Consider the following 23,976-nt stretch of genomic DNA (forward strand, 5'->3'; position numbering starts at 1 on the left):
ATCATGACAAAGTTACAGAATGAACAGAGCTTAGAGGACAATTACCTATAAAAAGTTGAGTAAAGATTGGAATAGAGTTTGAAGTGATAAGCCACAGTGCAAGTGTTTCCCTGGCTCAGGGTCTTAAGACTCAGGGGGCTGCTGAGTCTGGACATTCTGACCATGGCTGTGTGAGTGATGTATGCTCTCTTCCCCACTCAGACAGCTGTGTTTCAGAGCATTTGACACTGAGCGTCATAAGCTTTCTCCAGCTACTGTGATTTACAGGTCAGCCCCCAGTCACCTGTCTTTCCTTGGTGACACCAGTGACATTTTGATTTTATCGTTGTTGTTGTGGTTGTTGTATAGTCATTTGTAGAGATAGCTTTTATAGGATGAGGATATGTGTGTGCGTGTGTGTGTGTGTGTGTTTGTGTGTATACAGATCTCTGTGTATATACAGGTCTCTGTGTGTGTAGCGTGTGTGTCTGTGTGTTTACAGTATACAGTTATGTGTGTGTGTGTGTGTACAAGTTTGTGTAGTCTGTATGTCTGTGTGTATGTGTACAGGTGTGTGTGTGGTTTCTGTGTCTGTGTATGTACAGTATACAGGTGTGTGTGTATGTACAGGTGTATGTACAGTGTATAGGTGTATGTGTGCATGTGTGTATAAGTTTGTGTATGTGTGTGTATATGTGTGTGTGTGGTCTGTGTGTCTGTATTTACAGTGTACAGGTGTGTGTGTAGTCTGTTTGCAGTGTACAGGTGTGTATGTACAGGTGTGTGTGTGTGTGTGTGTGTGTGTGTGTGTGTGTGTGTGTGTACAGTTGTGTGTAGTCTGTATGTCTGTGTTTACAGTATACAGGTGTGTGTGTGTGTGTGTGTGTACAGGTATGTGTGTATGTGGTCTATGTGTCTGTGTATGTACAGTGTACAGGTGTGTGTGTAGAGGTGTGTGTGTTACCGGTGTTATGGTGTCTTCTATGTGTCTGAGAATGTGTATGTACAGTGTATAGGGGTGTGTGTGTGTGTGTGTGTGTGTGTGTGTGTGTGTGCATGGATGGTTGTATATGTGTGGATGTACATATGCATGGCTCTGGGTTTCAAGGCCAGAAGTCAGCCTCAGCTGTCTATATCACTTGGTCCCTCATTTTCTGATAAAAGGAATACTAGCTATTTGTCTCATCCTGTGGCAAAGACAACTTAAAAGAGAGGAGAGGTCCACTCTGGCTCACAGATTGAGGCCACAGCTTACTGTAGTGGAGAAAGCATGGCTTCGAGTCTTAGTTGTGGGGTGAATCTCTGAGAGGGGAAGAGGTTAATCGGGTGGGGAAAGAGCCATTAGCTGAATGATCGTGACAACGTTCCTCGGCTTCCCGCTAGTGCTTCAACAGCCTTTAAACACCGCCGCCATGGAGTGTGTACTGTGGCCACTGCCAGCAATGAGTGTTTCATTGCTTCCCGAGCTTTGAAAGCAGGGAGTGATGAACGTTCATGGGAAACTCGGTTGCCTTTCATTTTTTATTCAAAGTGTAGAACACCTGTCCATGGAAAGACACTGCTCAGTTCCTCTGGGTCTTCCTGCTTCAGCTCCTCTACGTCATACAGACCCTCACAGGCACACTCAGAGGCTGACCTAATCTAGGTAAAGCCTCCCAGGTGTGCCCAGAGGCTTGTCGCCTAGGTCCTTCTGCATCCTGTCCACTAGATAGTGAGCTGTGAATATGAGCTTTCACAAAGTGTCTCTCACTGAACCTGGATGTCACTGAGTGGCCAGACTTGTCAAATAGAGAGCTCTGGAGATCACCCTTGTCTCCCTCCGGCCCTGGTCTGGGGTGACATACATGGGCTACTGTGTCTGACACTCACCACTCACCGACCAGTTTCAACAGTCTACTTTCTACGCTCTGGCCTGTTTCATGTTAGTCTCTCGGGAGATTTTTCTGAGTTCACTTGCTTTTCCTTCCTTCCTTGTACAGAAGCGCTCCCGAGGACAAGTGCTGTTTGACAAAGTGTGCGAACATCTGAACCTGCTAGAAAAAGACTACTTTGGCCTCACGTATCGAGACGCAGAGAATCAGAAGGTGAGAGATCGAAGGCTATGGACCATTAAGGCTGGTAGTGTATTGCCATTCAGAGGTGGCCTGAAACCAGAAAGACATGCTGTTTTCTCTGTGTACACCCCCTGCCTCACAATCATGCATCTTTGGGTCCCTAAATGTGACTTATCTTCCTTTTTCTTCATGAAGAGAATCCTTGGGAAATTCCTTTATCCTTGAATATTTTTAAAACAGTAGGTCAGTGCCAATTTTTATCCTTTAGGTTTAGTGCGAGGGAAGCATTTAATCAGGGTCTTTCCCCATAATATAGCTCAACCACTTTCTTGAGCTCACAGTAGCTAAATATTTAGATGCTTGTTTGGAAAACATACTCATACCCTACCCCCAATTCTGTGATTCCCCAATTATGTAGATTTTATATAAAAAAAATTAGAGAGGATGATATTTGCTGACTGATACCTGTGCGAGTATATCTGTGTAGGGTATTACCGTCTGGTGTGAGCACCTGTGCAGTGTGAGCACCTGTCCAGGGTGTAAGCATCTGTCTAGGGTGTGAGTACCTGTCCAGTGTGTGAGCACCTCTCCAGGGTGTGAGTACCTGTGCAGTGTGTGAGCACCTCTCTAGGGTGTGAGTACCTGTGCAGTGTGTGAGCACCTCTCCAGGGTGTGAGTACCTGTGCAGTGTGTGAGCACCTCTCCAGGGTGTGAGTACCTGTGNAGGGTGTGAGTACCTGTGCAGTGTGTGAGCACCTCTCCAGGGTGTGAGTACCTGTGCAGTGTGTGAGCACCTCTCCAGGGTGTGAGTACCTGTGTAGTGTGTGAGCACTCTCCAGGGTGTGAGTACCTGTGCAGTGTGTGAGCACCTCTCCAGGGTGTGAGTACTTGTGCAATGTGTAAGCACTCTCCAGGGTGTGAGTACCTGTATGGTGTGTGAGCACCTATGCAGTATGAGCGCCTTTCCAGTGTGTGAGCACCTGTCCAGTGTATGAGTACCTGTGCGGTGTGAGTACCTATGCTGCCACACCTATGCTGCCGCAGACGAACCTCACTTGTGTCCTCGATCCACGGGTGAAACTCGGGTTCTGGTTACAGGTAGGCAAGGAGTCGGCGAGAAGGGGGTGATAAACAGACACGACACAAGGGAGTGTGGATCCAAATGTAATTTGTCAAATCGAGCATCAAACTTTTTATATAGAAGAAAATAGGGAAGTTAGGTGACGCATCAGCCAAGTACAATGAGGTTACTGGATGCTTATTAACTCTTACACAAAACAGAGGAATGCAAACACAAAGACTGGTAGGAACCAACTGGGATAAAATTCAATGTTAACAACTGGGATCAAAAGCCGCCCCACCTAAGGTCCACTTAATCACTTAGTCAGGGGCAAGGACCATAGTTCTATTCTAGTCTATTGTATAGTCCACCTTCCCCCTAGGCCATTGTAAATTCCTGTGTATGGGTATAACTCAGCTATCTATAGTTCTAAGTATCTACTCTGGTTCCTCCTTAGACCACAACCTTCCTTCTTCCTAGATAATAGTAAATTCCTGCATATGGGAGTAGTTTGCCCTGAGATTTCTAGCTCTTTGTAGTAGATAGTAATGTCCGATTTCTTTCACTATCTCTTTTACAATACTAGAGGCAAATCTGAATGTCACTGAATAGGCAACATTCTTACTGAATTCAAAGCCCAGGGTCAGCTCAAGGACTGCCTAGGACTGGTGAGAAATCTAACTTAGCTATATGTCAAAAATCAATCATTAGAGGCACTTATAATAAAACAATATTAAGGGAAAGCACACAGATCCATTTACCGACTAAAGCAAGGACATTGGAGCATTCATGATACAGGATGCCACAGTTCCAGGAGACTAAGTTTCCGTGAACTTTTTGCCTCAGGACTGTGCCCAGGCTTTTCAGCCTGTCAGGCGGGTCACTACTGGAGTGGATGTAGCACTATGTGGTGTGAGTACCTGTGTAGTGTGTGAGTACCTGTGTGGTGTGTGAGTACCTGGGTAATTTGTGAGTACCTGTGTGGTGTGTGAGTACCTGTGTGGTGTGTGAGTACCTATCTTTTTGGGGAGTACCTGTGCAGTGTATGAGTACCTGTCCTTTTGGGGAGTATCTGTCAGGTGTGTGAGTACCTGTCCTTTTGGGGAGTATCTGGGCAGTGTGTGAGTAGGTGTTTGGTGTCTAGGACGGTATCTCTACATGCTTGCACCTGACTAGAGATTTATCCCACAAATAAGCAAGAGACAAAGAGGGGAATTGTTTCCATTGTGCGGACCTGAAAAGGCAAAGCACTGGAGTCCCTATGACTCACTTATTGACTCGCTTATTTTTATTGCACACAAATCAAGGATATTCCCACCGAAACGATTGTCAGTGTCTGACTTCATTATTAAACATCTGGCTTTTCCAAGGAGAATTATATCAGACATTAACTGTAAATGCACGTTTCTCCTTGTTCAGTGTCTGAGCTCTCACAAGGCTTGACAGGAGGCCACCAGATGTGTGGGAAGAGGCACCGTGGAAAGGGACTCCCCAAGACAGTTCCCTCCTGGTACACGTAGGGCTTGTCTGTGTCCAATCATTGGTTTAGGTTTTCTTTTTTCTTTTTCTTTTTCTTTTTCTTTTTTTTCTGATTCAAATTCATATTGTCAATTTCTTTTTCAGAACTGGTTGGACCCTGCTAAGGAAATTAAAAAGCAGATTCGGAGTAAGTTCCTTCCAGTTCTCTCATGCGGTGTGGTGGCTGTGTTTAGAAAGGGTGTTGCGTGAACTAGTAACCCGCACTCTCATATGAAGAAGAAATGGCTCAAGGATGGATTGCCAGGTGATATTTGATCTGACACATGGGTCTGTCTCCAGTGTAGGACCTGTTTTTGTCATCATGGCTCAGAAATTAAAATGACTTTGACAGGTGACCTGCTCCTTGCCTGTACACAGATGGGAAATGCAATTTAATCAGGTTTTGCTGCACTTAAGCATTTAAAGTTCCAAACTTAATTATTAATGTTAAAACAGTCACTAATGTACAGAGCCACACTAGAATACACACCCTCTGGTGGTTCTGAAAGGGGCAGCAATCCAGTTAATCTGTTATCATTGCCTACCTTGCCTCTCTCCCTAAAGACAAGAGATGGACATTTCTGTTGGGCTTAGTGGCACGTGTTTGTAAATCCCAGCTTTGAGGAGGGCTGAGGCAGGAAGATCACGGATTCAATACCTATCTGGAGTACTAAGTAGGACTCCATCTAAACAGACAAGAAGTCATCAATAAGGAAAAGGTCTCTTGACTCACACACTACAAAGACTATTCCATAAGCGTCCCACAAAACTGGGATATAAGTAGCTAATAATATTAAACAAGTTGCTAAATCTAGTGTTTAGATGGGAATTAAAATGAGACATCGTTTTTTTTTTTTTTTTTTTCACTTATTTCTATCAGTGAAGATTTCCTGTTTAACACCTTTCAAGAAATCATCTTTACTGGCCAGTAGCTACCAAATTGGTAGGGTGCGCTGTTTCAGAGACTGGAGACCAAGGTGATGACCACTTAAGTCGCGGATTCATGTAAACTCTAAAACTGGACAGTTTGTTCTCAGGAAAGCATCCCAGGCCTTGTGTTTTCTACATCCATACTAGAGCTTGAAATCTCACAACCTGCTGCATAATGTGAATAGTATGTTATAGAATAAGGTGATTTATGATACATAATAGCACAGTGCTTTATGATAGAAAAGTAATGGTTGGAGTTTAATATCTGTTGGCGTTGAAGATTAAGAAGCTTTTTTATATAGGGCAGTTTTTCCTTTACCAGAAGTTTATCATTTAAAACCCTGCAAGGTGTACACACAGTATTTACATCAGGGTTTTGGGGGCTGCTTCATCTTTCCCACCAGGCCATCCTTGGGGCAGTCCTTCTACATAAGCCCCTCCTCCCACACCTGGTGCTTTTCTCTCTCCCCCTCCTCTCCCTCCCTTCTCTCCCCTCTCTCTCCTTTCTCTCCCTCTTCTCTCTCCCCCTTCCCTCTCTCCCCCCTCTTCTCTCCCCCTCCTCTCTCTTCCTCTCTCTCCATCATTTCTCTCCCTCTCCTCTCTCTCTCCCCTGTCTCCCCTCCTCTCTCTCTCTCTCTCTCTCTCTCTCTCTCTCTCTCTCTCCTTTTCTCTTTCCCCTTCCCCGCTCCCTTCTTTCCCTCTACCCCTCTCTCCTAATTTCACTTTCTCAGTAGTCTCTGGTTCAGTGTCTCATTTCACTGGCTTTTGTTTAGGGCCCTGATGAGCACGTAGATTGTGTTACTGTCTCCTTAAAATTTTCCACTTGTTTGCCAATTCTCTGAAAGACTTTGCAGTTATCCCAGTATGAGCTTAAGCAGGTGGCTCCTTTGTAATAGAGGTCTTCACTGTGATACACACACACACACACCCCTCCCAAGTTAGGACACTTACTGTAACCAAAGGTTCAACACATTCTGGGGCTTAGGAACGCAAGCCTGTGGGATAAACCTTAGAAACTTGTCATCTCTCACCACACATCTGGGCTCACAATCATTTACAAATCAATAAGTAGAATGAGGGTTTTTGTATTGAAAAGTTGCTTATAATCTCTAGTGATTGGTTTCCAACTCTGAGTCGTCAATGGAGTCTAGGCTTACTTGAAGTCCACAAAATTTCCGAGGTGCAGTCAGTCTCCTTCCCGTGGGTAATCCGTTAGTTGGAATCCCACTTGCTTGGTGTAAAGCCTGTTCCTGATGTCACCTCACTATTGGTAGACACTGAAGGAGATCTGTTGTAGTAAGAGCTGAACAAGAATCAATAGGAACACAAGGAAGACCTGGGCCAAGTAGTGGGAGTGGGTGGGTAGGGGAGCAGGGGCGGGGGGGGGGATGTATAAGAACTTTCGGGATAGCATTTGAAATGTAAATAAAGAAAATAATAATAAAAAAAAGAAAAAAAGAATCAATAGGGACACAAAAAACAAAATAACACAAGATTCAGAACAATAAAAAGATACTTTTTGAAATGGTAGAAAGATGAACACCAAAAATATATTTGAATGACAGATATTTATGGCTTATAAATCTTTTTTTTCTTTTTTTTTAAATTTAATTTTATTTGTAATTCATTTTTTACACTCCATATTCCATTCCCCGCCCCTCCATATCCACCCTCCGACTGCTCCACATCCCATACCTCCTCCCCACCCCATCCCATTTCCACATGAATGCCCTCACCCCCTACCCCACCTGACCTCTAAACTCCTTGGGGCCTCCAGTCTCTGGAGGGTTGGGTGCTTCATCTCTCTTTTTGTTTTTGTTTTTGTTTTGAGGCAGGGTTTCTCTATGTAGCCCTGGCTATCCTGGAACTCACTCTGTAGACCAGGCTGGCCTCGAACTCAGAAATCCGCCTGCCTCTGCCTCCCGAGTGCCGGGATTAAAGGTGTGCGCCACCACGCCCGGCTGGTGCTTCATCTCTGAATGAAGTCCTCTACCATATGTGTGTTGTGGTCCTCATATCAGCTGGTGTATGCTGTCTGTTTGGTGGTCCAGTGTTTGAGAGGTCTTGAGGGTCCAGATTAACCAAGAACGGTGGTCCTCCTACAGGATCGCCATTCTCCTCAGGCTTATAATTCTTACAGTTCATGTTTCATTCATGTCTTAAACGTCTTGGAAATGGTATCAAGTACCCAATAATAGCTGACTGGGTGCTACTAACTCTTTGGCTTATAGAACCTTAAGCGTGAGGTAGGTGGTAGTAGTTCGGAGAATAAACAAGAAGTCACAAGTGGAGCTGTGACATTGATGACAGAAATGCAGACACTGACAGAGCCAAGCATTGCCACATCTGCAGGAGACGGAAGGGTGGTGGAGCACCTTTGTCCGGGGTGTCTGGGAATGGCTTGTGGGGCACCCGGAGTTCACAGACAGAGAAAATGGAGAAGGACAGTGTGAAGAGGGCTGGACAAAGTAATTGCCATCCGGCGGGGTCACAGAGACATGGAATGAGAACGAGCCCGAGGCATGGGTGTCAGTGAGCCTGGAGGAACTTTACCAGTCCTCCCAGAGGTACCTCTCGTGTGCTCAGTGACAGAAGGAAACAGGTTCAGTCTCAGAAAAGGGAAAAAAAATGAGTGTGTCTCTGCTTCGGGTGTTCATGTTGACGCAGTCGCTCAGTTTCCGAAGTGTGGAGTTCAGTGTGGCGGATGGCTTCTAACACTGTAATAAGGTACGCAGGAGCCAGCCTAAAGGAGGCTCCTAGTGCCATGGTAACTTGGCTCATGTGCTCCTGGGAAGGGGGAGGTTGGGGGAGAACGACTTACTTCTATAAGTGTCCCTCCTCGACCTCCCATGAAGCTATGAATCTATACATGGATTAATCCAGTCATGAAGTTATAGCTGGTATTATCCAGTCACATCCTAAAGGCCCCACCTGAGCCCAACTTCAGCAAAGACCAAGCCTTCAACATGAGCTCTGGGGAACACTTTAAATCCAAACCACAACACCCAGTAAATCCAGGCGCTACGTTAAGGGTGGACATGTACAGACGGGGCAGAGGAATCCAGAGGCCAACATCTGCTTCATATCTCTGCTTCTGGAGAAGACTTCAAAGATGCCTTGGGCAAAACATGGCATGATGTTAAAAAAAAAAAAAAAATGCTCATGTGAGTTGGGGGTGGGATTGGGTGCCCTCCGGGTATTCACTGCATCAAGACTTTGTCTTGAGCGAGAAAGGACTCTGCAGCAGCTACGGAGCAGCCCGTTTATTTATTAAAAGCAATATTCACTACCACAAACCTTTCTCATAAAATACATACATATTTGCTAGTCCCTTGACATCTATCGTAATGAGATTTGGCCTGCAATAAGAAAGGGGAGAGGACCGAGGAGATGGGAGTTCTGTGTGTGCTTGGCATACATGCCACCAAGCAATCCATAGCAGTAAATCTAGCCAATGCCAGCTCTCTGGTACAGGATTACCCCTGTGATTGGCTTCCCTTCCCACTGACTAGAGCTAGATCCTTGATTATGAGAAAAGGAGAAAATTTGGTCACTTTCCTTGATTGCTAAAAAGGGCCAGTAAAGGACTTGACTGGGGACAAGATTTGAAGTTAAATTATCTGTAGAGTTCAGGTAACTGTGGTTAAATGGTGCCTGATGTTGCCGCCCTGAGCCGAGGCCCTCCGAGCTTTGAATTAAGATCGGATGTAGATGGTAGCTGCCTAAGGACTTGTTATGATTATTGTTTGTGATTGTCTCTGCAGGCGGTGCTTGGCATTTTTCATTTAATGTGAAGTTTTACCCACCAGACCCTGCCCAGCTATCAGAAGATATCACCAGGTATTTGGAAGTTGGCTGTGGGAACTGTAGGCATGTCAGGAGAGCCATGCATATCCTGAGTGCTCTGAGAAAGAGCATGCATGTCTGGTGGCCTGACAGTCGCTGTCTCTCACATAGCAGACGAAAGGCAACTGAATGAGCACAAACATGGGCTACCGCCACTGAGTCCCCAGTAAAAGGCTGATATTTCTGTCTGTCCGACCCTCCTGGGAAAACGTGCAAAATTGAGATAGCCACCCACCCTGCACGGGATTCAGCCATACATGATATGGGGTATAGGGGACAATACCGAGTGATCCTGCTTTAAAGTTAAATCACAAATATCCTTATATGCTTATATTCTGTATGTTACCAACCTGAAACTTTATAGCCTAACAGAGAGAGAGAGAGAGATTAAGAGGGAGGAGAACGCATGAATCATTGTAAGGGTTCACTTTCTTATGTACGTAAAATGATAGTTGTTTTCTGGAAAGATATTAAGAAATGGATCTAACAGTCAAATATTCCCATTTGATGGTCGAACTTGGAGAACGAACTAAGTCTGTTCTCGCTCCTGTCCCCAAAACAACCAAGACAAACAGATATTTACTTGATGTGTTCTGCTGCCTACGAGTTCAAGACTCTCCTGGTGAGGGCCTCCTTCCTAGTCACTGACCACCGATGTGTTACTGTGTCCTCCCCCGGGAGACTCCCTGTAGCATTTTTTTTTAAGGCACTAATCGAATTTATGAAGCTCCTCCCTCGGACTCTAACCATCTCTCGAAGCCCCACCCAGGCTATCACAGGGATGAGACTAGCGTTTCAGGGTTTGGATCTGGGGGCAGACACCCAGGACGTGGACAGTCCAGACGGTCATGCTCAGGCTGCATGTCTCTGGTGATGTTTCTGCACTATGATTTCGAAGTCCCATCCCTCGCTGGGCGTGGTGGTGAGGCTGTGACCAAGATGTCTTAGTTCCATGTGCCCATGATGGAGTCGCACATCTTTTTTGTGGAAGGTTTTTCAAAGAACAGAAATGACCCAAACCAGTGTTCTTCCACTTGGTATACTGGAATATGATTTTTATCAAAATTGTCAAAAAGAGTAGTGATTAGTTCTAGGGACATCTTTTCTATTTGCAAGAAATTAGAGAAAATTTGTACTTTGTCTTTATAAAGACATGTCTGCTTAGGACTGAACAATTAGTTATGACTAATTTGTGCTTATAGACCTGACCCTAGATGTGCATGGACTTGTAAATTCATACGCAGTTCCTGACTTCTGTGTAGTATCCATAGAACCTGTAGTATCCGTAGAACTACTTCTGTGTAGTATCAGATATTAGATATTCTAATATCTGAATTACATAGACTCTGCATCTGTCCGTGGCCAAACTTTTACTGCAGGCCTGCAGACTTCTCTCTTGCACGGATGATCCTAACCATTAAAGATCGTCGGTGTCAGCACTGACCCTGTGGGGGAGGGTCATCTATTAATCTCTTTATTATTTTATGTTTTATATCCATGAATTTCAAATAAACAGAAAATAGATCAGCTACTAATATAGTTGCTTTATGACATCATGGCAGAATTATATGAAAAAAAAGTGTTTTTTGTATTTCTTCCTTTTAAAGCTATTTGCCTATAATGACAAGATTCCCCTTATTTCAAGGTAGAAGACTTTTATAGTACTGTGTCAGCAAGCTTCCAGGAAGACATCACACTAGAGCGAGATGAAAGAGTAGAAATTACAGGTTCTTAGAAAGACAGCCACTGGGCTGGAGAGTTGGCTCAGCAGTTAAGAGCACTGACTGCTCATCCAGAGGTCCAGAGTTCAAATCCCAGCACCCACATGGTGGCTCACAACCATCTGTAATGAGATCGGATGCTTTCTTCTGGAGTGTCTGAAAACAGCTACAGTGTACTTACATGTATAAATAAATACATCTTGGGGGTTTTTTTGTAAAAAAAAAAAAAGAAAGAAAGAAATAGAGCCACTGAGAGTAGAGTGCCTAACCCTCAGCTGTTGGGTTATCTGAGCTTGTCTTGGGTATATTACAAGTCCTATTGTCTAGACTTCAGGATAAGCCCTCCCCAGAATCTTCCTGGGTCTGATGGATATTACAAGTCACCCCCAGCTGATTTCCAAAATACTAGGGTAATACATCTTTCAATGTCTTTCCTTCTGTGCTTGGTTGATTAAGCCTTGTTGTATTGCTAAAAGGTCCTGCTTCTAGGTTCTCTAAATACTATTGGTAGCCTGGTTGCCCCTCCTTACATAGACTGGTTATAGTTGAAATCGTGAGGAAAGTATGCAGATGTGTCCTTATAGAGGTTACTGGCCTGGGAGAAATTGTTTATGAATGAATATACTAAATGCTCTCCTTTTGTCTGATGCCTCGGTAATCTCATGCATGAATATGTTTTTTGAGAACGTGTTCCTCTGCACCGCCCCTTCCGCCTCTCTTAGCCCGTGATAACACTAGCTTTCTCTTTGTTCTTCCGGCCCCTGGAAGGTACTACCTCTGCTTGCAGCTGCGAGATGATATTGTGTCTGGACGGCTGCCCTGTTCCTTTGTGACTCTTGCCCTGCTGGGCTCCTACACGGTGCAGTCAGAGCTCGGGGACTACGATCCCGATGAATGCGGGAATGACTACATCAGCGAGTTCCGCTTTGCGCCAAACCACACGAAAGAACTGGAGGATAAAGTGATCGAGCTGCACAAGAGCCACAGGTTGGTACTGAGAGCTGGGGTGCGTCCATCCTGGGCTCTGCGGTGAGAGCCTCGGGTCTCCAGCCAGGTTCTGATTCCAGGGTCTAAGGGTAGGGCGGAGCCTACTCATGCTCAAAATGGTGGCCCAGGTAAACTCCCTCTCAAAATATCCAGGCATTTATCTGTGAATTCCTACAAAGCTGTATGTCTCAAGATTATTTTCCCATGTTTTTGCTAAGTATCTGTTAATCACAATGCTCGGGAACAGAGGTGTTTCAGATTTCGGATGTTTTCAGACTATAGAATAGTCATATAACATAGTAACGTATCTTTGGGATGAGGTGAGAGTCTAAATAGGAAATTCCGCATATGTTTCATAAACTCCTGACATGCATGACCTCCAGGTGTCTTTATACAGTATTTTTAGAGTGCCTCAACCATCATAAAAATACCTTTAAAAGATTCAGATTTTTAGAGCATTTCAGCTTTGGAGTTTTGAATTAGAGACGCTTAAACTGGAACCTGTTTCCCAGTGGAGGGTTTCTTACAAAATAGGAGGGAGCTAAGTGGGAGATCTTTCAGGCCTCCCACCACCCCCTCCCACCCACCCCCCCATCCCCCGGGAAGCAGCAGACAGATGGGCATACAGGAGCAGGCCAGTTGCTTTTCGCTTTCAATTCTGATTGATTAGAAGGAGCTGTAACACTTACTTCTTCCTGACCAGAGGAATGACGCCAGCTGAAGCAGAGATGCATTTCCTCGAAAATGCCAAAAAGCTCTCCATGTACGGGGTGGACTTGCACCACGCCAAGGTATGTGTTTTGAAACTCTCGTCTGCTTGATTTTGTCACTGCCACAAACTGGGTTCTGTACCTTGTTTCCTTGGAAGTGGATATTTCTGTGCTTCAAACCTGTGTGCTTTTGCACCCTTCTCTGTGTGAAAAAAAAACGGATAGCGTTCATCTTTGTAGGGAGGTGGGCACGCTTCGTGGCTTACACCTACATTACTGCTGTGGCTACCCCTCCTGGAAACCAGGCATAGGTGAAGTCTCCGTTCCCTGTTGATTCCACAGTACTCTCCCTTGACCTAGGAGTCCTAGCTCACCCTGCCTCACTGGTGCAAACGTATCTCGCACTCTCTGCTGACGTGTGACCTTTGTGCACCACTACCCTGTCTCTACCCTATCTTTAAACATACCCTCTGAACAGTCCTGCTCCTGTCTCTCTCTCTGTCTGTCTGTCTGATGCTGGCCAATTGTCCAAAGCAAAGCACCCATCTGTTATGTGTCATGTACTATTCTTGCCCTGTTTGGAAACCCCACCAAGCACTCAGTGAGTTTGTGTTAAAGAATCCTGTCTCTGAAGTTGAACTGCTCTGACCTATGTAGCCAGTGCTTTGAAATAGGATTTCTTTAACAAGTACAGCAGCTGAAGGGTAGCCATTCAGGGTAAGTTAAGGACTGCCTTCCGGACTAGTAATGGATGAAGTGTTGGAGGTGCACCTGGGAAGGAAGAAGCTGGAATTCAGTCCCAGGAGAGTTTTGACCTTGTGTGATGGTTCATCTAGACTCCTCCTTCTCAGCATTGCCAGGCTGAGCACACAACTGCACGTCTCCTGTTTAGACAGCTGTGAGCAGACTTACTGCGAAAATACAAGCAGCACTTTTAAAAGCTCCTATCAACAAGATATGTGAACTTGGTTGGGGACTCTAGAGACGCAATCTCTTATTAACCTTTTCAAAGGGTCGGTCCTTAACAATCATGGGTACTTCTGTCTGCTGAGGCTGACAAGATAATACTGGTCTTGTATAGGAATAGGGATTTGACCTCTGGTAGATGTCCCCAGTTTCAGCCTGGAATCAAAAGAATGTGTGATTGCAGCTTCTCAGGAAGTAACGTCTTCCACAGTCCATTCTGAAGCCTAGGGATAAGGAGATTGCAGGTGGCTAAGGTCAAGCATTCCTCTCACAACCATGATAAAGAAAAGGAGGTCTCTGCTCTGTAAGTCCGGTTGATAATAAACTTTTCTCTGTCCTTCTTGGGGGCATCTCTCTGTGATGACATTCACGTGCCTGCTGTGCTGGCTGTGTAGACAGACCTGGGGATGATGCCATTCACATGCCCATCGGGCTGGCAGTGTAGACAGACCTGGGTGTGTCAGCCTGTTCTGGGGGAGCTCTTGGGTTAACCTTTGGGGAATGGGGCAAGTCTACTGTGAGGTTAGACAGGAAAATGGTAGGCATCTGGACTTGATGGGTCATGCCTATGTGGTTTGATTGGTTATGTCTTTGGATCACATCGATGAACATTCCTGAGGACAAGCACTTCTTAGGCACATGTAATAGATTAGTATGGCTGGTGCTTCTGCCAGGCATGTACTAGTATGTTACATGCCAAGTTCCTTGCTATGTGTGTGTGTGTGTGTGTGTGTGTGTGTGTGTGTGTGTGTGTGCGCGCGCGCGCGCATGCATGATGTCAGCAGCAGGTTGCTTTTTTTCTTGTTTTTGATATTTCACTTTGTTTTGTCTTTTCTATTATGCCAGGTATACACTTGGGTAGTGATTTCAAAGTAAAACCAAGGACATCCAGCAAAACTTTATTGTAAATCTAAATGTTTTCTCCAGTTGGCTAAACGGTGAAAAAAAAAAAATGAACGTGGCAAGATAATCTGAGTGACTTCAGAGTGATTTTTGCATTACATCATGCACTGTGATCCACTTACTACCTAGAAATAAAGATTAGTGCATCGTTTAGGGAAGTGCAGCCCCGGAGGCATCATAGCTACCAGGAAATCAAACCACTTAACATAGCAGTAGCCACTGAACTTAAATAGATGGCCACTTTTGATTTAATAATACGATTTGAAATTGTGCCAATTAAAATGCATGAATTATGGAAGTGGAATGCAGCCTGTTACAGGATTTTATCTAAATATTAAGTATAACAAGTGATTTGGTTGTAGACCTCATTTTCTCGTGAAGCTATGCTCCATCATTTCAAGAAGGAAATTGAACAAATTCAATTAGTGCCAATTTCCCGTCATCAATGAGATGCTTCTCTTATGTGGATGGCTTGAGTGTCTTTGAGCTTAAGATTCATTCAGACATTCTGGATTGCCCTCTTAGACCAATGAGAAATGGCTGTATTTGGGGATGGTCTTGTGTTGGGAAACCCATCCTAAATTATTTGTTTTCTCTTAGGAAATCTGTACCTGCTTCTTTATCACTTAATATCCATCCTACTGGGGTTTTGTCAAATTTATTTGATGTAAGATTATAAAGTAAGAGCGTGTGTGTGTGTGTGTGTGTGTGTGTGTGCCCTGCGGATGAACTATTCAGGGACAGTAATAGTTGAATAGTGACTCTGGGTGGAGAGAAGAGCTACGTATGGTGATGAATCCCTGTCCCCTGAGCACTCCAGTGACAGAGGCAGGAAGATTGAGAATGTTAAGACCACCAGAGCCACAAAGCAAGATCTCAGACAATAAAGTCCAAGTCTGTTGTTCAGTGGCAAAGCAGAGCTTCAGGTTAACTCCTCAGTGCTGCCAGAAAACATAAAGAAATGATTGAAAATGAATTAAAGTGATAACAGAACTCATTGCCTTCAACAGGACGGACAGACACACCCCAGGTCCGTCTACAGGGCCAGCGCAGTAGGCATGTGAGTGCCGCCGCCACAGAGAGATGCCCCCAAGAAGGAGGGTGAAAAGGATCTTTGAGATTAGCTCAGTCTATAGCCTCTGGCAGAATCTTGGATTCAGAAATACCTTCTGCTCCTGTGCCGTTGATGAGCTACAGACTTCATAGTTTCGTTTTTGTTTGGTTTTTTTTTTTTTTTTTTTTTTTTGATTCACCTTTGCTTTTAACAAACATGTTAACTTGATGCACGCTGTGCTGGTTGGTTACAGAGGCAAGGTGTTGCAGTTCTAGATGGCTAAGTCTCCAGGGGAAGGAGAGCAAGGGAGCCTTGGTCGCAGCACCTCTGGCTAACAGGTGTGCTGGGGTTAAAGGTGACTTAGGGACACCGAGCCACACACAGCAAGGAGAAGGAGGGGTGGGGTTCCCTTAATTTCTCTGTGAAGGACACTGTGTTCCTTATGTTTTGTGACACTGAGAAGTGAAGAGAATATAGAGAGTAATGAAGATGGTTTTAAATATCCTTTTTCTCTTTGGACAAGGGCATAAAACTGTTTATAGTCAAAGAAAGTGACTCTAAGAGCCATGGTTGAAGCAGTCTCTCCTCCTGTTGGCCTGGATACTTATGCTCCTAGGCAGCCCCTGATGAGTGACCATAGGGACAGTCTGACTGGTTCTCAAGGATCAATACCCGTGACTTTGGGGACACCAGGTTACAAGTTCTAAAGTTGCCCCTTCATATTAAAGCCACCTACCAGTAGTGGTTTTCCCTCATTTTATTATAATATAAAACCTAGACTTAAAGTCATTTCACTTTATGGAATAAGTTGATGCCAAATCTACTAGTAATGTTTCCAAGGAAAAATATTTGATTTTCAACTATCCTATGTTTTCAAAATTTAATCCGTCGAAGTGAAAGGTTTTTCACCGTGGAAACGTCTTTCTCATTTGCTGGTGGTGAGGGTCTTAGGCAGTATCTCCTGCCAGATAGGAGGATGAGGTACCCATGTCTCTGGTTCTTTCTTTCTTTTTTCCCTCTTCACCTCTCTGGTGCTGCACAGTAGCTCCAAGCTGGCAGGCCCACACCAGCTCCCAGGCAGAGGCCTCCGTGTCATTTCCTGGGTGGGCTGAGCCTGTGTGAAGCTACTAGTCCTCTGCTTACAGAGCCACTGGTGGGACACTGCACCGTGATGCTGTCCTGTCTTACCCTTCACAAGCCTCCACAACGTCCATTCTACAGATTTCTGTGGTTAAAACATTCAAAGGGGACAGAGGTCACAATGATATCTCATAAACCAGGCAGCTGTGGGACTCCATGCCTCAGAATTTCATAGTGAAGACTATGTGTGTATATGCGTGGGCATGTGTATGCGTATATGTGCATGCTCATTCACATATGCATGTGTGTGTGCGCATTTGTATGTATGTGTGTGTTTGAGTGCTTGTGTATATGTATGTGTGCATATGTGTATGAATATGTGTGTGTATGTGTGCATGCTCATGCACATGTGCATGTGTGTGTGTGCATGTGTGTGCATTTGTATGTATGTGTGTTCGAGTGCTTGTGTATATGTGTGTGCATATGTGTATGTATATGTGTGTGTATGTATGTATGTATGTATGTACACTCTGTATGTAGTATTAGTGCTATAAGTCTCATATACTCTGGTGAATTGATTTAACTTTCCAGCCTTCCACAGTGAAATATATCATCATTAAAATGCTATTATGTGGTAGTGGTGCTTTAAAAACTGCAGCCGTATTTTTCGTATTTAAATTAGTCAATTACGTCTTCTGTCGTGGAGTCCTAAATAATTTCGTACCTGCAGAAAACGGACATGAGTGAGAACCTGCTCCGTTATTTCTTCCAGGATTCGGAAGGAGTAGAGATTATGTTAGGGGTCTGCGCCAGTGGCCTGTTGATATATCGTGACCGGCTTCGAATCAACAGATTTGCTTGGCCGAAAGTCTTAAAAATTTCTTATAAACGGAACAACTTTTACATTAAAATCCGGCCAGGAGAGGTAAGTCCACCTGTATCTCCACAGCCTCTTGGAAGGACGATCCCAAGGGCGGGCAGAAATATAAACCGTGTGTTGGAGAATTCGAAGCACTGGGGGACACAGGGGACTATGTGGAAATGCCTCTAAGAATTTGTTGTAGGTTTCTCCTGCAAATAGTAAAAACATGTTCTCTTCTTTGTTAGGCTATTCCAGTTTCTTTTTTCTTTTTAAAAACAACTGCACACATTAACTGAAAAGACTTTTAAAATCATATTTTAATGTACAACCAAGTTGCTTCAATCTGTGGTGACTGCCTCTCCTCCCTGTGTCTTGTCGTTGTGTCCTCCTGTGAACGTGGGTGCTCCCTCATGTCAGTAACTTCAGGATAACATGCCCTAAGGTATAAGGAGTGGATTCCGAATGCAAATTATTTATCTGTTTTATCCGTTAGAAAAACTAATAAAAGAGTAAAACTGGTTAATACTCTTTAAGCCACAATCTCCCCAATGAACTTGCTTCTTCCTTGGTGATCTATGCATAGTGAGTTGTCAAGGTCTGCTGTTTTTTCCCCTAAGGAGAAAATTAATAAATAACTATAATTTCTCATAGGTGTGATTAATATATTAAAGGCTCCCAAGCCTCAAAGACCCTTGCCCATTTGTATCTCTGAACATTTTCTGGCATAATACAGGGATCTTCTCTCTCAAGCTTCTATCTCTCCACTGAAGTTTCTAGGTGGAAAATCATTTTTCAAGGCGAAAATGTAAGGCTGGAGAGATGGCTCTGCAGTTAAGTGCACTTGTTGCTCTTGTGGAGGACCCAGATTCTATTATCAGCACCCACACAGTGGCTCACAAACATCAGTTAACTCCATTTCCAGAGGATAAGATCCCCCTCTTCCAGACGTGTCCTCAGGCACCAAGCATGCAAATGGTGTAATGCATACATGCAGACAAAACATTCATACATATAAAGTAAGTCTTTAGAAAGTTTAAAAAACAAAATATATAGCAAGAATAGAGTATCATATAAATTTAAAATAATAATTATCTGTAATGGCTTAATAAGGAAGCATTCCACAAGATTATACCTGAGGTTGTGGAGTTTTTAAAGAGACATTTTTAAAGATCACATGATCAACACGTAAGGCACATACATTCATCATACATTCATTTGAATTCATGGAAACTTAACTTCAGTGTCCTCCCAGACAGGGCTGAGCGTGAGTCTTGGGCACACATGACCTGCTCTTTTGCTTTAGATGTTTTCTGTGTATCTTCTATTGAGCAGAGGAACAGTGAGTACTGAGCCCTTTAGCACCATGCCACACAGGAGATGTTGTTCTATAGATGTGGAGCGAGTGTTGTTGGGGGGAGGTCAGAAGGGAGAGTTGGTGACATAGACTAAAGGACATAACACCCAGGAGGAATACTTTGCTTTCATAAGTTTCATAATGAAATCCCAGCTACCCAGTGAGACAATGTGGGAAGATCCAGTTGGCTCAGAAGCCATGAGGGAAGAATAGACAGAACAGGTTTGTAAGTGGGTTCTAGGCATGGCATAAACTGGGGGGGGGGGGGGAGGATGTGAGGGATGTGAGGGGGAGAGGAAGGGTTCAAAAGGAGGCCTTAATAAAAACAGTGTGTCTTAGTTAGGGTTGTATTGCTGTAAACAGACACCATGACCAAAGCAACTCTTATAAGGACAACATTTAATTGGGGCTAGCTTACAGGATCAGAGGTTCTGTCCATTATCATCAAAATGGGAGCATGGCAGCATCCAGGCAGGCATGGTGCAGGAGGAGCTGAGAGTTCTACATCTTCATCTGAAGGTTGCTAGGAGAATATTGGCCTCCAGGCAGCTAGGACTAGGGTATTAAAGCCTACACACACAGTGACACACCTAGTCCAACAAGGCCACACCTCCTAATAGTGCCACTCCCTGGTCCAAGCATATACAAAACCATCACAGTATTCCTCATTGTTCAAGAGAAGGGCAGACAGCTAGAGACGTTAAGGGACTAATCTCCATGTGACATGCATGAGTCTCTGTGTAAAGTGATTCACTAGCAGTGTCGTGGGCTACACAAAGGGCTTGCAGAATGGGTATCAGGGAAAAAGTGTTCAATGACCATATAGGAGTTCAGAGGCATTAGGAGCACCTGCCAGCTGCATGAGGATGAGCGGTGATCTCTCTTGGGCAACTGACGGTGCCTCCTCTTTCCTAAGGTATGAAAGACAAAAGTGAATAAGGCTTTGGGGTGTGTCAGAAGCAGCTGTAAAAGAACGTGTAACCTTTATACTTGTATTTGAGTTAATTACCAATGGCACACAAGCTCTGCAGACACAAACCAGAGTGAGAAGCCTCTCTGTTCCCATTAGTGAGCAGCTAGAACTGGAGAGAAGAGTGGGGGGGGGGTAGGGGGGGGCGTCCAAAGGCTGGAAGGGGGAGCTGAGTTAGAAAGAAGATGGCCACCAGATCCAACTGCGCTTGGATAAGAGGAGGAAGAGCTCCAGTGTTCTGTAGCTTAGTCAGTACATAGAGTTGACATGGAATCTTATATTTCAAAACACCTAGTAGGAACAATTTGGAATATCCCCAGCATTGAATCACAAGCCTGTTTCAGGAGACAAGTATCCCAAACGGTCCCTAATCTGATGGACACATTCACAGTATACTCCAGAAATATGTACAGTTATTATATGACCATATGCTCCCGAAATATGTACAGTTATTATATGACCATATGCTCCAGAAATATGTATAATTATTATATGACCATATGCTCTAGAAATATGTACAATTATTATATGACCATATGCTCCAGAAATATGTACAATTTTTATATGATCATAAATATTTTGAATATTTTTTTAAAAAGAGAAGAGAAATTCCTCCTGGTCTTACACAGAGAGTGAGCCGACTCTCGACATCCCCTGGACTGGTTGTTCTGCTCTTAGAGACGTTAGATGCAGTGCTAAAGGACGGAGTTTAGTCAACAGCCACAGTACTTACTAGGACCTCCAGACAACAGCAGTTTTTCCAACCCCCACTCTGCAGGAACAACAGAATCAAACACAAAACTGGGGCAGGCAACTTTCGATGCATTTCCCAATTACCCCAGTTACCTGCGCAGACAAGAAAAAGGTCAGCAGTAATCATATCTCCCATGCCAGGTATATTTGATTCCCTCACCTTGGTGCCTTGCCAGATAAATAACTTTTGCTGTTCATATCAACAGTCTTGGTTGTTCTGTGCTCTTTGGAATAAGCCCTTACATATAAGGTCGCTGCCCTCTGCTGGCCTGATGCGTTGTGACGCCTGCAGACACAGAAAGCAGGTGGTGATGCTTCTGTAAACATGATACAGAAGAGCAGATATTTATCTTCAAAAGCTTAAATGACCGACAGATTCTCAACAAGATGGGGGATAGGAAAATGGGCTCTGCCTGCCTGTGGTGGTCACTATGGAGTTGTGTTAACGGTCGGTACTCTAACCCACAGCAGAACACACAGGAGACCTCAGCAGTATCATAAACAGCAAGGTGTCAGCTTGGGAAAAAGATATGTATTTCCATCGGGAATTAGAAGGTGTTCTCTCTCTATGTCTGCCATGGACGACTTTGACATTTGTGTTAATTTAGTTGAACTGGTCTCTGGAAGGAATCCATGCATCTCCCTGATTTGAGTTCGGATTTTGTAAAACACATAATTGTATAGGCACTGCATGCCTAACACAGTTATCTAAGCATTTTTAAGGTGAAAGATAACAGATAAAAATAAGCAGATTCCTTATCGTGAATTCTGTACTTAATCGCTGACTGAGTAAGTGACAAAACAAATTAGGATGGACTCTAAGTCTGTACATTATTTGCAGCGTTTTTATTTATAAAGATCATCTTAATCTTTACTGTTTTTTTGTTTTGTTTTTTAATTTTTAGTTTGAGCAATTTGAAAGCACCATTGGGTTCAAGTTGCCGAACCATAGGGCTGCCAAGCGCCTCTGGAAAGTGTGTGTGGAACATCATACATTTTTCAGGTAGGAAGCAAATATCTAGGTTTCTTCCTAACAGACTTTTGAGCTGTTGGAGCCACTTTTACTAGGGCAAAGAAAAAGTTGTAGAGGAAAATGTCATGGACGCTTTCTGCTCCTGTAATCAGAATCACTTGTCCCAATATTCCTTCCTTTTTAAAAAATATTCATGCGTGAATGCATCTGTGTGTGTGTGTGCATGCGTGTGTATGTGTGTGTGTACATGTGTACGTGTGCACGTGTGTAGGTGTATGCATGTCACTTTACACATGGAGGCCAGAGAACAAACCTTGGATCTCCCTCCTCATTTCCCACATGTCTAAGACGGGGCCCATTGTTCACTGCTGCTGTGTGTTGTTCACAAGGCTAACTGAGCTCTCCTGGCTCAACTGTCTCCCTGTAGATATGCTGGTATTGCAGGATCTACCCTGCCCAGTGTTAAGTGGGCTCTGGGACTTCAAACGCAGGTTCTCATGCTTACAAGGCGAGTACATCACATACTGAGACATGCCTCACTTTGTCATCCAAGCTGTCCTGAGGCTCCCAATCCTCCTCCCTTGGCCTTCGGGGAGCTGGGATCATAGGCCTGTGCTCCTGTCCCCAGCTCACACTGAGAGCTGGGATAAAATTCTAAAGGAACATCTGACAAATATGAAGCATTTTCCTTGATGTATCTTTACTTATCTGCTCTTGACCTTTCTTTATATTGTGTGTTTTCATCACTACATTTCATAATTGTCAGTTATCCTGTATGTTCCTGTGTATGTGTATGTGTGTATGTTTGTGTATATATGTGTGTATGTATTATGTATATGTGTGTGCATATATGTGTGTATGTGTGTATGTATGTGTGAATGTCTGTGTGTATACCTGTATTTATGTCTGTGTATGTGTGTATATGTGTGTGCATATGTGTGTATATGCATGTATGTGTATGTATGTATGTATGTATGTATGTGTGAATATCTGTGTGTATATCTGTATATATGTCTGTGTATGTGTGTATATGTGTGTGTTGACCTCAAACTTCTTACCCTTCTGCTGTCACTTTCTAAATGTAAGAGTTACAGGCATATACCACCATGCCTGACTTACTATATCTTTTATCTTTTTATAAAAAAAAAATGTATAATGCTAGGGCTAGAACCCAGGGACTTGGCATACTAGGCAAACGTTCTACCACCAATCTATATCCCCAGAATGTTCCTCCCTACTCTGCCCACCCCAACCCCATTTTTAACTTCTCTATAACATCCCCAGTTAATATGTGCTGTATGTGTTGTGGATGTTTCTGATCAACTCAGATTCATGGAACTACAAGTTTTGCGTTAAACTTTTAAGCACAGAAAGAACAGTGCTAACCTTCCAACACCATTTAAAGGTGAGTTCACAATTCTGGTGTTTCCTTGAAACCCTTTAGATTATTGCTACCAGAAGCACCTCCAAAGAAATTCTTGACCTTGGGCTCCAAGTTCCGCTACAGTGGCAGAACCCAGGCGCAAACGAGAAGAGCCAGTGCGTTGATAGACCGCCCGGCCCCTTACTTTGAACGCTCGTCCAGCAAACGATACACCATGTCTCGCAGCTTGGATGGAGGTAGGCACTGCTAGCTGGTCTCAGTTACTCTTGGTAGCTGTACAGCAGCGTGTAGGGAACTAACGTGAGTTTTGGCTAAACAGGCATCTCCTTGTCACGATGTGAGTCTGAATAGCTGGATGGCAGGTTTTTGAACAGTCTCATCTTCAAAATATGTCTTTGTCAGGTTTGTGTGTGTGTGTGTGTGTGTGTGTGTGTGTGTGTGTGTGTGTGTGTGTGTGTGTGTGTGTGTGTGTGTGTGTGTGTGTGTGTGTGTGTGTGAGTGTGTGAGCTTATGTAGAGGTACCTCAGTTAAGAACCCAGGTGAGATTGTCTTCACTGTCGGAGCAGGGCTTACCTTCCGAAATCAGTGTTCTTCCAGGCAGATGAATAGGAGGAAAACTATAAGTTAAATACTGATACCTGGGAGAAAGCATCACTGTAGTCTGCTGTCTAGTCAGACAAGTCCAGGCGCCGCCGCCGCCGCCCACAACGCCCTCTCAGCTTACCTGAAGGAAGGGCTTCATCCTGAGTTTTCAGTAGGGGGTGGGTTTGTCTATGGCATGTGATGCTATCTCTCATGCCAGAGGGCTCTGCTTCCGGCTTCAGAGCACACTAGCAATCGTGACACTTAGGACCTGGGTGTGGGCGGGTCTA

At 44.1% G+C, this 23,976-nt stretch overlaps 1 protein-coding gene across 20 annotated transcripts in view; it reads left to right on the plus strand.

Moving 5' to 3' along the window:
* The window catches only part of Epb41l3 (erythrocyte membrane protein band 4.1 like 3), a 131,267-nt gene that overhangs the window by 78,110 nt on the left and 29,181 nt on the right, over nucleotides 1-23,976 (plus strand). For all 20 annotated transcript variants that reach the window (XM_021218542.2, XM_029531549.1, XM_029531539.1 and 17 more), the window contains exons 4-11: nucleotides 1,959-2,063; nucleotides 4,717-4,759; nucleotides 9,306-9,381; nucleotides 11,877-12,095; nucleotides 12,799-12,886; nucleotides 17,581-17,733; nucleotides 21,653-21,750; nucleotides 23,165-23,340. In XM_021218542.2, coding sequence (XP_021074201.1) covers nucleotides 1,959-2,063; nucleotides 4,717-4,759; nucleotides 9,306-9,381; nucleotides 11,877-12,095; nucleotides 12,799-12,886; nucleotides 17,581-17,733; nucleotides 21,653-21,750; nucleotides 23,165-23,340 — 958 coding nt within the window. The remainder of the gene's footprint in view (nucleotides 1-1,958; nucleotides 2,064-4,716; nucleotides 4,760-9,305; nucleotides 9,382-11,876; nucleotides 12,096-12,798; nucleotides 12,887-17,580; nucleotides 17,734-21,652; nucleotides 21,751-23,164; nucleotides 23,341-23,976) is intronic.

This window comes from Mus pahari, chromosome 18, assembly GCF_900095145.1.
Source record: "Mus pahari chromosome 18, PAHARI_EIJ_v1.1, whole genome shotgun sequence".
In the NCBI taxonomy this organism is placed as follows: Eukaryota; Metazoa; Chordata; class Mammalia; order Rodentia; family Muridae; genus Mus; species Mus pahari.